Here is a 14,412-nt window from a genome sequence, read left to right on the forward strand (position 1 = left end):
TGCCATGTAAAAAAGCACCCAATACACTCTGTAAAGTAGTTGGTGTTAAGAAGGGCATCCAGCCACAGAAACCATGCCAAAGTGGACAATGGAGCTTGGTGCAGTTCTCTGGCTTGCCAGCCTGTCAAACTGTCTGTCAACACGGATGATGGATGTTAAATGATGATGATGAATGGCTAAGGTTCATTGGAAAAGCATGTACCTCATGCAGTTTAACTTCTATTTCCCCATAAATCAGAAGCTTTGTGTCAAAGGAGTATCATTAAGAATATCAGAATAAAGTATTAAACACTGAGTTAGCAACAGTTAAAATCTATGAAACACAGGGATGATGATAGATGATAGAGGATGGCATTTCTTGAATTGTGAGCAAAGTACATATGTTCAGCTGGTAAAATAAACAATGTACAAACTGAGGCAGTCTGGACTAGTCACAGCCAAACATGCTGTGGAAAATAGAGTTTGGGCTTTAGATAAAAATTGTGACTTGTTTTTGCTTTACACACACAAAAAAAAAATGCTTTTTAATTTGTGAGTTGTATAAGTTTAGAAAATCTTTAAGTGTTATGCATGGGTTGAAATATCTTGTATTGACAATTATTTAATCCACTGTAAAAGTAAAAATGTCAAAATGATAATGGGTTTGAGAAATATAGCTTTGTAATAGATACGGTGAATGGAAAAAGTACTTACCAGTCTGGGCTATAACCTCAGCAATATACAGGCTTTCTCTATAAGTGAGTCCCCCTCTTGCTGAAATTATTTAATTTAATATTAATTAGTTGTCATGTCATAGGGGTTAATTTAATGTTAATCGAAAAAAGAACTTTGATAAGAATTTCAATACTGCTTACAAAGCATTTAATTGAAATATCTTAATTACATTAATTTCATATCTGTGTGCATGTGTGTGACACTAGTCTGATAATCCTTAAAACGAAAATGTCAAATTGTATCATATTGCATTTGTTTATAGTAGCAATGGTTAAATATTTAGACAACATATTCAGAAATAAAGATAGGAAGATGGTGGCTAGAAATACTACATGAATTCATTTTTATGCCATAGATCTAATCAAAGCTATCCAACAACAATATGAATTATAAGACACACTTTAGTTTTAAATTTTGACTCAAATGAACTACACAGTGAAATAATATTTTTTTAATGCTATAGCTTGTGAATGTATTTCTGCCAGGAATTACCAAAATAGGTTTGATAAAGAAAATCAAGCAGACACTGACTTTACATGAAAATCTTACAAGATTCAATAAAATATTTTAAAAATCCTTTCATAAAACTGAGCTCAGAACATTGAAGCATAAAAATTAATAAGTTTGAGTAAAAGTATATAGCTTAGTGGTTAAGGTGTTTGGCTCATAATCAAAAGATCATGTGTTTAATTCATGACTGGTAGTGCTTTGTATCCTTGAGCAAGATACTTAATTTTATGTTGCTCCAGTCTAATCAGCAGTGATTGTGGCAACTGGAAGGATAGATAGAAAGAACAACATTAAATCTTAACTAACTGCCATTGGATAATGTAGTCCTTGATACAATATACCCGGAAACAGACACTTTTCTTTAACCGAGTGAAAATATCCTGAACATGGCAGCTGGAAGGGTAGATAGCTGCATAGCGTTCAGTTTGGTGCTTAATTTTATTAAATTCCTAAAGAATGAAATGCAAAGTTAACCTCAGTGGAATCTGAACTAAGAATGTAGAGAACCAAAACAAATATCACTACATAACCAACATTCTTAACAACCCTACCAACTAAAGAATGCTTTGACAAGAGATTTGTCCATTTCCAGTAGGTCAAGCATCCATATAGTCTCCTTCACTGTATATTAGCGTATTGTGACAAAAAAATATGAACTAACATAATCGAAATTGAAGCAAATTCGATGACTGGCACCCATGCCAGTGGAGCGCTAACAGCATCATCCGAGCGGGATCACTGCCAGAACAGCTGTCTGGCTTCCGTTTCGGTGGCACGTAAAAATCATCATTTGAGCGTGATCGTTACCAGCATCGCCTTACTGGCACTTGTGCCATTGGCATGTGAACAAAACATTCGAACGAGGTCATTGCCAGTGCTGCTGGACTGACTCCTGTGCAGGTGGCACGTAAAAAACATCATTTGAGCGTGGCCGTTGCCAGTACCGCCTGACTAGCCCTTGTGCCAGCGACACATAAAAGCACCCACTACACTCTCGGAGTGGTTGGCGTTAGGAAGGGCATCCAGCTGTAGAAACTCTGCCAGATCAGATTGGAGCCTGGTGCAACCATTTGGTTTGCCAGTCCTCAGTCAAATCGTCCAACCCATGCTAGCATGGAAAGTGGACGTTAAATGATGATGATGATGATTTTATCCCTTTATTTTTATATTACTTATTTTCAAAGAGACTCTTTCTTTTCTCATTTTCCATTGATATCACAGAGAAAACTCAGCTTTTATCTGTTACTCTATTTAGAAACACTAACCTGGAGTGCCAGTGCTCCCTGCAACTGACGGATCAAGGCTGTCTATGTCAAAACTAACATGGATTGGCCGCTTTCCTCTGAAAATAGAATTAAAAAGACTAATTAGCATTTGGGTTACTCTGTCAAATGTAATGCTTATCCAATTTATAATTTATTTCATGGTTTTTATCTGTCAACATTACAAAAACCTATTCTAGTTAGGAACAAAGAATACAGAGTCTAACTGCCATCTGATTTTGTTCAATATGTAGAAAAGGAATATCATGTATATAGTGCAAGCAATGGATATATAAAAGTGGAATGGGAGGACTCCAGGAGTGATAGATTCACATGAGTAGTTACAAATAGGAACGACCATGAATTACTCATGTATCTCACTAAAAGTTATTGACAATTTTTGTTACCAAGGTGATTCAGTTAGTGCAATGGAGCATAGTAAGAAAGGTTTAGAAGAAGTAGAGGGAACAAAGAGTCTCTCTCTCCCTATATGTATGTGTGTGTGTGTATATGATATATATATATAGTAAGAAATAGAAAATTCTTGGTACAGTATTATATATTTAAAAAAATGAATAGAAATGGCTTTTCTTATAATCTTTTCACTCTAATAAAAAGTGGAAAAACTATCAGAAAAGCCACTTCTATTCATTTTTCAAATACACACACACACACACACATAAAAAGCTGACTGTCTGTAATAGGTATGAAAAAGTGTGATAACTACCAGAGCAAAGTACTAAATAGGGGAAAGTGTAGAGAGAAAGAAGTATGTTTCTGCTAGGGGTATAATGGTAATCTGTATGGAAGTTGGAATACAAGTAAACTGAAATTGGCTTGACATTAAACGCCTTAGCAGAAGTGATTTTTACATGTTGGGACATATGAAGGCTGTGCTAATGAATGATGAATTCTAGATGACAAATTGCTCTGTAGTGATATTAGATGAGCAGAGGAAACAGAGGAAGTGGTGGCAAGGTCAGATATTTGGCCTCTGAAACAAAAAAATAAATAAATATATGAAATAAAAAAAAAGACTAGGTAGGACTGAAATGCATTACTAACTTGAACTTTGATTTTTGCCCTGTCAACAAAAATAAATAAATAAATAAATAAATAAATAAATGAGAAAGAAAAAAAAAAGAAAAAAGTGAAAAAGGATTATGATATAAAATAAAAAAATGTAACAAATAAAACTTTGGAAAATTAACTATGTTGCAGACCTTTGAAAACTAGACATGGAAAAAATGAATGTTTAAATAAAGGGGATGATGATGATGATGATGATGATGATGATGATGATGATGATGATGATGATGATGGTGGTGGTATTTTTTTTGCCTTTTTCTTATACAGTAGCGAGAATTTGCATAATTTGCAACACAATGTTCAGCTGATTTGATCTGATGTGTTAGATAAATTGTGTTTGTGAGAAATTGGGTCATCTTCACAGTATCTACATTAGAGTTTATCTCAACTGAAATAGTGGCAGTGATTAGTAAAAGCAATGATGATGATATGGTCTGACAGCAAAAAGAAAAAAAAAAAAAAAAAAAGCTAAAGTAGCTAATGGTTTCTTGGAGTGATGCAGCTGATGAGAAAGAAATATTCCTGAATATGATACCTGTTTGCTATCTATATCTGAGAGCTAAGTGGACTGAGGGAATGTAGAATAAAAATGTTCTGTTCAGAAATATCTGCTACAAATTTGAACTTTTCAAGTAAGTAGTCCAATACCACATCTACTCAGCCATTTCACTTCTGACTGCAAGAATTTTTTAACTTTTATTATTAAGGAGTGGCTGTGCGGTAAGTAGCTTGCTTACCAACCACATGGTTCTGGGTTCAGTCCCACTATGTGGCACTTTGGGCAAGTGTCTTTCTACTATAGCCTCGGGCCGACCAAAGCCTTGTGAGTGGATTTGGTAGACGGAAACTGAAAGAAGCCCGTCGTATATATATATATATATATATATATATATATATATATATGCATGTGTGTGTTTGTGTTTATCCTCCAACATCGCTTGACAACCGATGCTGGTGTGTTTATGTCCCCGTAACTTAGCGGTTCAGCAAAAGAGACTGATAGAATAAGTACTAGGCTTACAAAGAATAAGTCCTGGGGGCGATTTGCTCGACTAAAGGCAGTGCTCCAGCATGGCCACAGTCAAATGACTGAAACAAGTAAAAGAGTAAGGCTGATGCAGAATCGTTAGTATGTTGAGCGAAATGCTTAGTGGCATTTCATCTGTTTTTATGTTCCAAGTTCAAATTCTTTGCCTTTCATCCTTTCAGGTTCGATAAAATGAGTTATAGTATTTACATTCTGAGATAAAACATGCAAGAGAAGTGACTATGATGGTATGGGCATGTGCTGCAGATGGAGGATGACGTCTGCATACATACCAGAGACTCAAAGTGGATGGTACTTGTGGAATAAGAGTCTGAGTGAGTTGGTAAAAATTTATTTTTACTATGTTACATCTGATGAAGGAGATGACAGGGGGCTGTGTCAAATGGCAATACACAGTGCTGCAAAAGACATGCCCTCCTGTGTAAGCTTGGCAAAACATTTGTTAAAAGAGTGGGACAGGGTATATATGTAACCCCACCTGCTTATTGCCTATTCTATGTCTTCACGTCGCCCCATCATCTCTTATTTACTGTACCATGCCACCCCACAACTGAGAGGAAAGCAATTGATCTGTGCATAGTGAATATCCCTCACCCTCAACCACCCATATCTTGTTACCCTTCCTTCCTCTATCCTTCAGAATCTTAATACTTGAATGGGGACAGATGTATTCTAGCAACATTGATTCTACCTCCCTAATTCTTCTCTCTTGCACATACACACACATACACACACACACATGTATATCTTTCAGTAATGTATACTGGCAATAGATGTAAACATTAAGAAATATGAAAAAAAACTTTCCTTTTGAAGGAAATTTGGCTACTGTTTGTAGCAGACAGAACAACCAAAGATTTTCGCTGTCATTGCTTCACCTTAAATTTATGTAATCCTGTGTGATTAAGAAGCTTGCTTTGCAACCATGTGGTTTTAGGTTTAGTTCCACTATGCAGTTATTGATAAAACTTAAGTGAGAGGCATATTGGGTTTATGCCAAGACCAGGTACTACCAATGCACTCTTAGTAAAATCAAATACAGAACATTTTAGCTAAGGGTTGACCACTATATGTAGCATTTGTTGACCTGGAAAACTGCTAAGAAAATCAGGTGTAGATGGCTGGTTTGTAAGAGATGCTGACAGCAGTGTGAAAGTAGTGCCTGTCAGGGCTTGGTTCTTAGCCCCCTGCTGTTTATCAGAGTTCTCCAAACCATAACAAAGTGGTTCAAGACCAGTTGCTTGTGAAAGATTTAGAGAAGAAATTCCAGATTTCGAAGCAAAATCTAGAATCAAGAAGCCTTAGAATAAACTTAGCAAAGGTTAAGCTTTTAGAAAGAAGGAAAGGAGCCAGCATTCTGCTACCATCAGAAATATGTTTGTGCTCTGTGTAAAAAAAAAAGTCTGCAAGAATTTCATAGTGTACTCAAATGTAAACTATGGGTCCACAAGGTATAATAGGATTACAGACAGGCTAAGAGAGAAGAAAGACTACTGTGTGGTAGATGCACAGGATTGGTTGGCTGTCAGAGTATGCCTGAGAAATATATTGTTTCAGTTACTTGGAAAGCTCCTTAAAAGTAGTCAATAGCTTCTCTTATTTAGGTGGCCAAATTAACAGTGGAGATGGGTGCTCCAGAAGCATGGTCACTAGATTAGGACCAATATGGAGAAATTCTTGGAGCTATTACTTTTGTTAATAACAAAGGGTTTCTTTCTTTGAGTGAAGGGTAGATTATATAATGCTTGTGTATGAAATACAATGTTGCAAAGTAGAAAATCATGAGCACTTCACACAGAGAATGTGCAAAAGCTGAAAAGGAATGTAAAGAAATGAAGTAAATATGCTCCATTGGATGAATAATGTTAGTGTGCATGAACAACAGACTGCAAATGAGTTAAGAGAAAAGATTATACAATATGAACAGTAGTGAAGGTTGATTACAGGAATCTGAAACTCATGAAAGTGATAATGAAGTTCAGCAAGATGTGAGATGCTGGGTTGGAAAAGACCTATTTTGTAATCCATACAAGCAAAAGAAAATGGATATAAAAATGATGATAAGTGATTAAAAGAATTGTAAATAATTAACAGAAAGCCATTAACTCACTCAGGATCAATTGTTGAAAGGGCCATCTTCAAAACAGCTGCAATTCCTAAAGCATCTAATTCTTGCATTGAAAAAGTACAAATCCCAAGTTTTTCAATAAGCCATCTAGAAAAAAAAAGTGTTATAGACCAAGAGTAAGAAAAAATATTTCATTTTTGTTTTTACAAGATTCTTGATGTGAAATTGTCTTGAAACAGGTGTTATTGCTTTGGGGGATGGTCATTTTACCAATATAAAAATCTTGTACAGGTTCTATTTCACCTTTTTTTAAAATTATGATTAGTTACCTTGCTAACTAATTAATTAACCAATTAGCTTATTAATTGGTTTAGATACATTGAGGATTTTCGAGCGAGATCGTTGCCAGTGCCCCTGGACTGGCTTGTGCGGGTGGCACATAAAAGACACCATTTCGAGCGTGGCCGTTTTCGTGCGGGTGACACGTAAAAGCACCCACTACACTCTCTGAGTGGTTGGCGTTAGGAAGGGCATCCAGCTGTAGAAACTCTGCCAAATCAGACTGGAGCCTGGTGTTGCCATCCGGTTTCACCAGTCCTCAGTCAAATCGTCCAACCCATGCTAGCATGGAAAGCGGACGTTAAACGATGATGATGATGATGATGATGATGTGAGAGTCCTGGAACAATGAAGGGTACATCATTGATAAGGTTGCAAATGACAACAAAACAACACTGACTGATTGACTGGTCAAATGGTTTAGTGAAGTAATCACTTAGTTAATCAATTAATTAGTAAACTAGTTGACTAATAATGACTAAAAAGAGGTGAATTAAAACGAATGTGTACATTTTCATTGGGAAAATTACCCTTTCAAAATACAACAAAGTTTAAAAAATATTTCAATATCAAATGAATATGGAAAAAAATTTAATGATTTTATTTTAAATACACAAATAATGAGAATGTGTGGTAAGAAGCTTGCTTCCCAACCACATGGTTCCACGTTCAGTCTCACTTAATGGCATCTTAGGCAAGTGTCCTCTACTACAGCCTCAGGCCAACCAAAGCTTTGTGAGTAGATTTGGTAGATGGAAACTGAAAGAGGCCTGTTGTGTGTGTGTGTGTGTATTCAGATATGAGTTAAAAGCAGCTTGAGAGATATAAACAATATTAAACACACATGCCTTGTGTATGTGTGTTCAATATTATGTGTATATATATGTATATTTTTGCATCTGTGTCCCTCAGCTGTGTTTACGTTCCCATAACTAGGCTTAACAAAAAACATGCTGGGGTTGATTCATTTCACTAAAAGTTCTTCAAGCTGTGTGCCCCAGCATGGCCACAGTCTAATGACTGAAACAAGTAAAAAGTAAAAAGGAAACAGTAAATAAGTTATATAGATATATAAAAACAGAAAAACTACATATTGGTGTACCAAGAGGTGAAATTGAAACTAAAGCTAGAAGAGTAGACCCATCGCAAATGGCAATCTCTTTTCTTTAACTGACAAAACATCAGCAGGTATCACTTTTTTGTTTTATTTCTAATGTAATACTAAAGCAGAACATAACTACAGTTTATAGTTATAGGTCTTACCACAAAAATACATGCAAGCGCACACACAAATATTACTATTTGACTAAAGTTATAAACAATATATAACCTTATGTATTGAGTCCTATTTCTCCTGTTTGTTCCACAAAACAGGTGTGTGTGTGTGTGTGTGTGTGTGTGTGTGTGTGTATGTGTGTGCGTGCGTGCGTGCGTGCGTGCGTGTGTGTGTTACCCAAAAGGAAAACATTGAAATATACTTGATAAATGAGTTTATTTGAAATAAACTAAGTTGCATTTTCATCACATTAATCTATTATAGATGCTTACAATATATGACACCAATTGTTAGTTGGATTATAATGTTACCACCCAGTTTAGGCTGTAATGCAACAGTCTTTACTACTATGACAGGGGGTCAAGTTATTCAGCAGCATGTATTTAACAACAACCACCACCCCCCATCACCACAAATAAAAACCAATTACTGAGGTGAATCACTTAGAGCTGTCATTCACATGAAAATTAACAGTTAAGTTGAGAAGAGGTCACTTGTTTAGTGTAGAGCATCAAAAACCTAAACAGAAATACTGGCACAGTGAAGAGAGAACATAGATTCAATCACTATTATTTTAATCATTTCAGAAAATACTTAGGACAACTCATGGTATGTTTCTGTCTTTTACACTTCTTCAGATAGATTGCAGCATGCTTGACAAAGTAGTCATGGAAAAATAGCAAATTTGAATGGTAAAAATTGAGGTTAATTTCTGAATGAAAATTAATAGTTAAGAAAGGTAAGTATATTTAATGTAGAGAATCAGTAATCTAAGTTAGAAATATTGATGTATAAGAGAAATTATATGTGACATACAGGAGAGATGACTGTGTTTAGGCATGTGATGCATATGGATAATAGTAGCTGTACAAAAAAATATGATGAAGGGTTTTGGGCAAAAAAACAAGATCTACAATATCTGGAGAATTTCATCTACTCCCCCAGCCTGGAAGAATGAATAAAATTTAGTGCAACTCTGTAAGACCACTATCTAGTATGCAAAAGAAGCTTTCATGTATCACATGGTCTTTAGGATTTCTCACCTCCCAAACTGCAGCCAATTCATCTGGTCCCTTGCCAAAAATACCTCCACCAACTTTGTAAAGTCTGCTTTACATCCTCTTCTAAATAATGATAGCTATCTTTAATCTGATTTCTGTGCCTATAATCACTTATGGTTGTGAATGTCGGGTAATGATTAAAAGAGTACAATTGCAAATATAAGTAGCCAAAATGGGGTTCTTCCCAAGGTTCTCTGGAGTAATGTTACTTGACAGGGTGCATAGCTCAGAAATCAGGGAGTCTCTCTGGGTTGAACTGCTACTTCTCTACAGTGAGAAATGATAACTCCAATACTATGGACATGTAATTATAATGTCTTAGGAAAGGATCACAAGATGGATTCTTCAAGTCAAGCCAACTGACAGGAGATCTCAGGGTAGATCAAGAATGAGATGGTTGGATGATATCTTTAATCTCAGTTGGTCATACTTGGGAATCCAGCCAAAAAATCTAAAGATGGTTGTTTCTGATAGGATCTTATAGAGGGTGGGCTTTAGGACTCTACCCTTATGGACTACTAGGAACAGTGGGTAGTGAAGATGAATGGGTGGATGGTTTGTTGTAGTTAGTGTAACATCAACAAGATAGATACGCTACCTCTCTTCTGCATCAACATCACGAAGGCCAATATAGACAAGATCATGTGCTGATAAACTACAATAAAGAGAAAAAAAAAAAAAAATTAACAAATGGAGCAAATATAACTACCATATTTTCTGGCATACAGATCAAAGTTTCAGACCAAAATTTGCAGCCAAAAAAAGATAGGCTGACTTCTACACCAAAGCAACTTTGGAGAATCAAAAGTTCTATGTGAAATGCAGGAGGATTTGAAAAGATAGAAACAATGTTTGAATATTTACAATACATGTTTATAATATAGTACATTGACCTGTATGCCAGAATATACAGTAATTACTTTATAAATTTCAGTAATTTTAGATAATTGAATATGTTTAAAAATAAAAACAAAAAATGTCAAAACATGTTTTTAATATTTGTTGTTTCATCTGAAATATCTACAATATTCCATGTTGACATTTAATGTCAAAGGTTTAAGGTATTTTTGAAATCCCTTACATTTTCAATAGCAGAAGCAGCATCAAACATCCTTCAATTTGCAGAACTTCCAAATTGTTATTTGTGCTCTAGGTTATCACACAGATTGTGTCAATGATGTTAGCAGATGCAAGGTATCAAGGTACAATGTGTCAAACTGCTCAGAGATGTGAACTCTGGATATACAACTGATACAACTTTGCTATCAACATCGTTAGGGGTCCCATTTGAGAAGGGTATCAAGCAAGGAGATATCTTCTCTTCAAAACTCTTTACCGCATGTCTAGAAATAGTCATCAAGGACATTGACTGGACAGATGTCAAGAACATTAATGACAAGCAACTATCACATCTGTGATTCACAGATGGTATCGTACTCATCACTGAATCCATAGACCAGCTGCAAGAAATGCTGACAGAGCTGGACACTCATAGCTTAGAAGTAGGTTTTAAAATGAATTGTATTAAAACGAAATATATGTGTTGGAAGATGTAGCACAAGGATGAACAGAGGTGGGAAGCAATGAAATCAAGGAGGTAAAGGAGTACATCTACCTAGGGCACAAAGTGAATATGCACCAAGATATGGATGCTGAAATCTCAGAGGATTGTGGCATGATGGAAGGCATTTAACTCAATAAAGGGTGTACTCAAAAACAAAGCTAAACAATACCATACATACAAGCCAGACTCTTCAATAGCACTATCCTACCTGTGCTCTTATACGCAAGTGAGATGTGTGTTACTACAAAAGAGGATAGAACATCAATTGGCTACAATGCAAAAGGCCATGGAAAGATCCATGCTAAGAATATCATTAAGAGATATCATTAAGAATATCATTAAGAGATATCATTAAGAGATTCGAAGTGAGATAATGCTGTATAACAGCATCTGATGGTCTGGTTGATACAATGATGTAATATTTACAAAGTGCTTTTAAAAATCTTTCTCAAACCACCAAGCTCCCTCAATTTCTTTAATATCTATTTAATAATTATCTCACAATGACCAGAGATTTTTTCATTTTTCTATAAAGACCACACTTTGTAAAGTGACTTTATGCATAGTTAGTCAGAAATGGTAGAGCAGTGAACTAAGAAATATTTTTTGTGGTGTTTAGTAAAATTTTGTGTTAAAACCTTTTTTGGAGTTTGACTTTGCCTTTTATCTAGTCAACTCTTTCTATAACCAAAAGTCGTGTGTTTTTTTTTGCACTTTTTCATCATCATCATTATTATTATTATTATTGCATGCCAGACAAAATGCTTAGTGGTATTTCGTATGCTGCTACATTCTGGTTCTTTGGATTTCTCCTTTGCGCTCCATCTCCAATAATCTTCCAAATGTTTTTTATTGAGTTGAGATCATGACTTTGAGGTTGCCAGACTATGAGATCAACTCCATCACTCAAAAAATCTTTGACTCTCTTCACAACAGAGCATGTTGTCCTGCACAAAGATGAGGAGGTTGAGCTGATGAGGATCGGAGGTGTGGAAGGACATGCTGTCTAAGAATCTGCTTGTAGAGTTCAGCATTGACAGTCCCTTGTAGGTGAATAAGTGGACCAGAACCAGCAGCAGGGATCACTCCCCATACCATTATACTGCCTCCTCCATATTTCAGTCTTCTTCACACATGCAGGAGATAACTTTTCACCACTTCTTTGTCGGATGTACATCCTGCCATCGGAACCAATCACATTAAACATTGATTCATTGCTAAAATGAACTTGCGACCAGTGTTCTTCTGTCCAAATGACGTTTGTGAGCGAAACGAAGACAGGCTCTTTGGTTCTTCTTGGAGATGAGAGGTTTCTTTGCCAGTGCCTGAGCAAGCAACCCAGAACCTTGTACCCTCCAAGAAACTGACATCAGAAGTAGAGCTAAACTCATGGGATATCACTGCAGCACTCTTAAACTTATCCTTCAGTGACATTTTAACCATAATACAATCTTGTCTTGGTTAAGTTTTATGAGGTCTGCCAGTTTTGGGTTTAGCATCTGTCGATTCTGATGACTTAAAATGAGCTACAATTCATTGCACAACACTTCTAGACCTTCCTACAGTAGTTGCTATCACAGAATTGGATGTGCCCTCTTGGTGAAGGCACACAATCCTTTGTTTTTCATCATAGGATACTAGTCATCTCTCACAAGCCACCATGTTAACAGTTGAATGTTCCAATAATGTAAGATCATAACCAGTAACTATTAGCACATTAACAATCTTCTAAAGAACAAATACCTTAGTTAGTAGTTCATTTTTTCTAAGTGACCCTTAACTTTTGGCCACCGCAATTTGGAAGATTGTTTGTTTATTTCCTCATAACTTATGAAATATTTATTTCATTATTTGAAATTTTCATGAAAGATAGATTTTAGATATATCTAAATATATATAAAATATCTAGTCTCTGTGTGTTGTTAATCTTCTATAATAACTATTTTAATACACTTGTTTGTACTGACCTTTATATTATGGCTGCTACTGTAATTTCATTTATGCATTTGTTTTGGATGGTGAACTAAGTTGATAAATAATAATAATAATAGTAATAATCCTTTCTACTATAGGCACAAGGTCTAAAATTTTGGGGGAGGCTAAGTGATAACATCAACCCCAGAACTCAACTGGTACTTATTTTATGGACCTTGAAGGGCTGAAAGGCAAAGTTGACCTTGGTGATATAAAATGTAAAGCCAGATGAAGTGCTTCTAAGCATTTTGCTTGATGCAGTAATGATCCTGCCACCTTGCTGCCTTAAGAGTAGTAACAATAATAATAATAATAATAATCCTTTCTACAATAGGTTCAAGACCTGAAATTTTTGGGGAGGGAGCTAGTTGATTACATTGATCTAGTGTTTAACTGGTACTTATTTCACCGACACAAAAGGATAAAAGGCAAATAATGATAAAGAAGTGAAATAGAACCAGTGCAAAATTACTCTCCTGAGATACAGCTACAATAAACATAAACAATATTGGTTAATCCCATAATACTCAGATAAATAAGTAGGCACAAGGGATTTCTTCCTTTTGTGTCTTAGCCAGTAATACTGTTGGTGGTTCTACTTATGCATGAGAAGATTTGAGTACAACATTACAACACTATAAACTGACAAGGCAACAGCTATATGTTGCATCTTCCACTCATAGCAGTTGAATTATGCTTATTAATATTTTCTTCAATTTTTTTGTCAAAAGCTCATTTTTCTAATCTAGCATTGGTTAGAGGATTACATATAACTGAGATGTTTTACAGTTGGATGCTTTTCTTTTGCTAACCCTTGCTTGTTTCCCAAATAAGAGAGCAGAGAGCCTTCATTACACTCATCCTTGAAAGCTCAGCTACCAGGTAATTAGTTGACAGAAAAATGTTGACAAACGTTACCATCCATAGCTCAGCTGTGCACAGAAATGCAAACATTCACACTGACAGACACACATGCACACAAACCACACTACATCACGCACACCACATCACACACACACGACAGGTTTTGTAAAGTTTCCATCTGCCAAATTCACTCACAAAGCATTGGTCAGTCCAGGCTATAAAACAAGTCACTTTCTTGAGGTGCCATGCAGTGGGACTGAACTTGAAATCATATCCATGTCTACACCAACAATAATTATATATATTTATTCTACTGGGGATAACACTAGAATAACTGAACCTTGAAGCTGACAGCTTGGGTATATATGATTGATTGAATCAAGCTTATGAGGATTGATTCAGACAATCAAACTATTGAATCAGAGAGAAAGAGAACAATTAAAAAAAGAAAGAGGATCTCTAACTTTCATTATTCAATCTTATTAATTATCTGTAATTTGCATGACAAAATAACAGGGTTTTTTTAAATATGAATAACACCATAATACAGTTGATGCATAAATAAGAACATAAATAATTGATGGCGTATAAATAATAGCAGAACAGCTGCAATTATGTAAATAATAATACAACAGCTGCTTCC

At 35.5% G+C, this 14,412-nt stretch overlaps 1 protein-coding gene across 1 annotated transcript in view; it reads right to left on the minus strand.

The window, feature by feature from the left end:
• LOC106867578 (arginase, hepatic) overlaps window positions 1-14,412 on the minus strand; it is a 94,251-nt gene that overhangs the window by 2,896 nt on the left and 76,943 nt on the right. Inside the window, exons 5-8 of the mRNA XM_014912489.3 lie at window positions 9,966-10,022; window positions 6,734-6,838; window positions 2,490-2,566; window positions 694-753 (exon numbers count right to left, since the gene is read on the minus strand). Coding sequence (XP_014767975.1) covers window positions 694-753; window positions 2,490-2,566; window positions 6,734-6,838; window positions 9,966-10,022 — 299 coding nt within the window. The remainder of the gene's footprint in view (window positions 1-693; window positions 754-2,489; window positions 2,567-6,733; window positions 6,839-9,965; window positions 10,023-14,412) is intronic.

This window comes from Octopus bimaculoides, chromosome 1 (assembly GCF_046866305.1).
Source record: "Octopus bimaculoides isolate indiv1 chromosome 1, ASM4686630v1, whole genome shotgun sequence".
In the NCBI taxonomy this organism is placed as follows: Eukaryota; Metazoa; Mollusca; class Cephalopoda; order Octopoda; family Octopodidae; genus Octopus; species Octopus bimaculoides.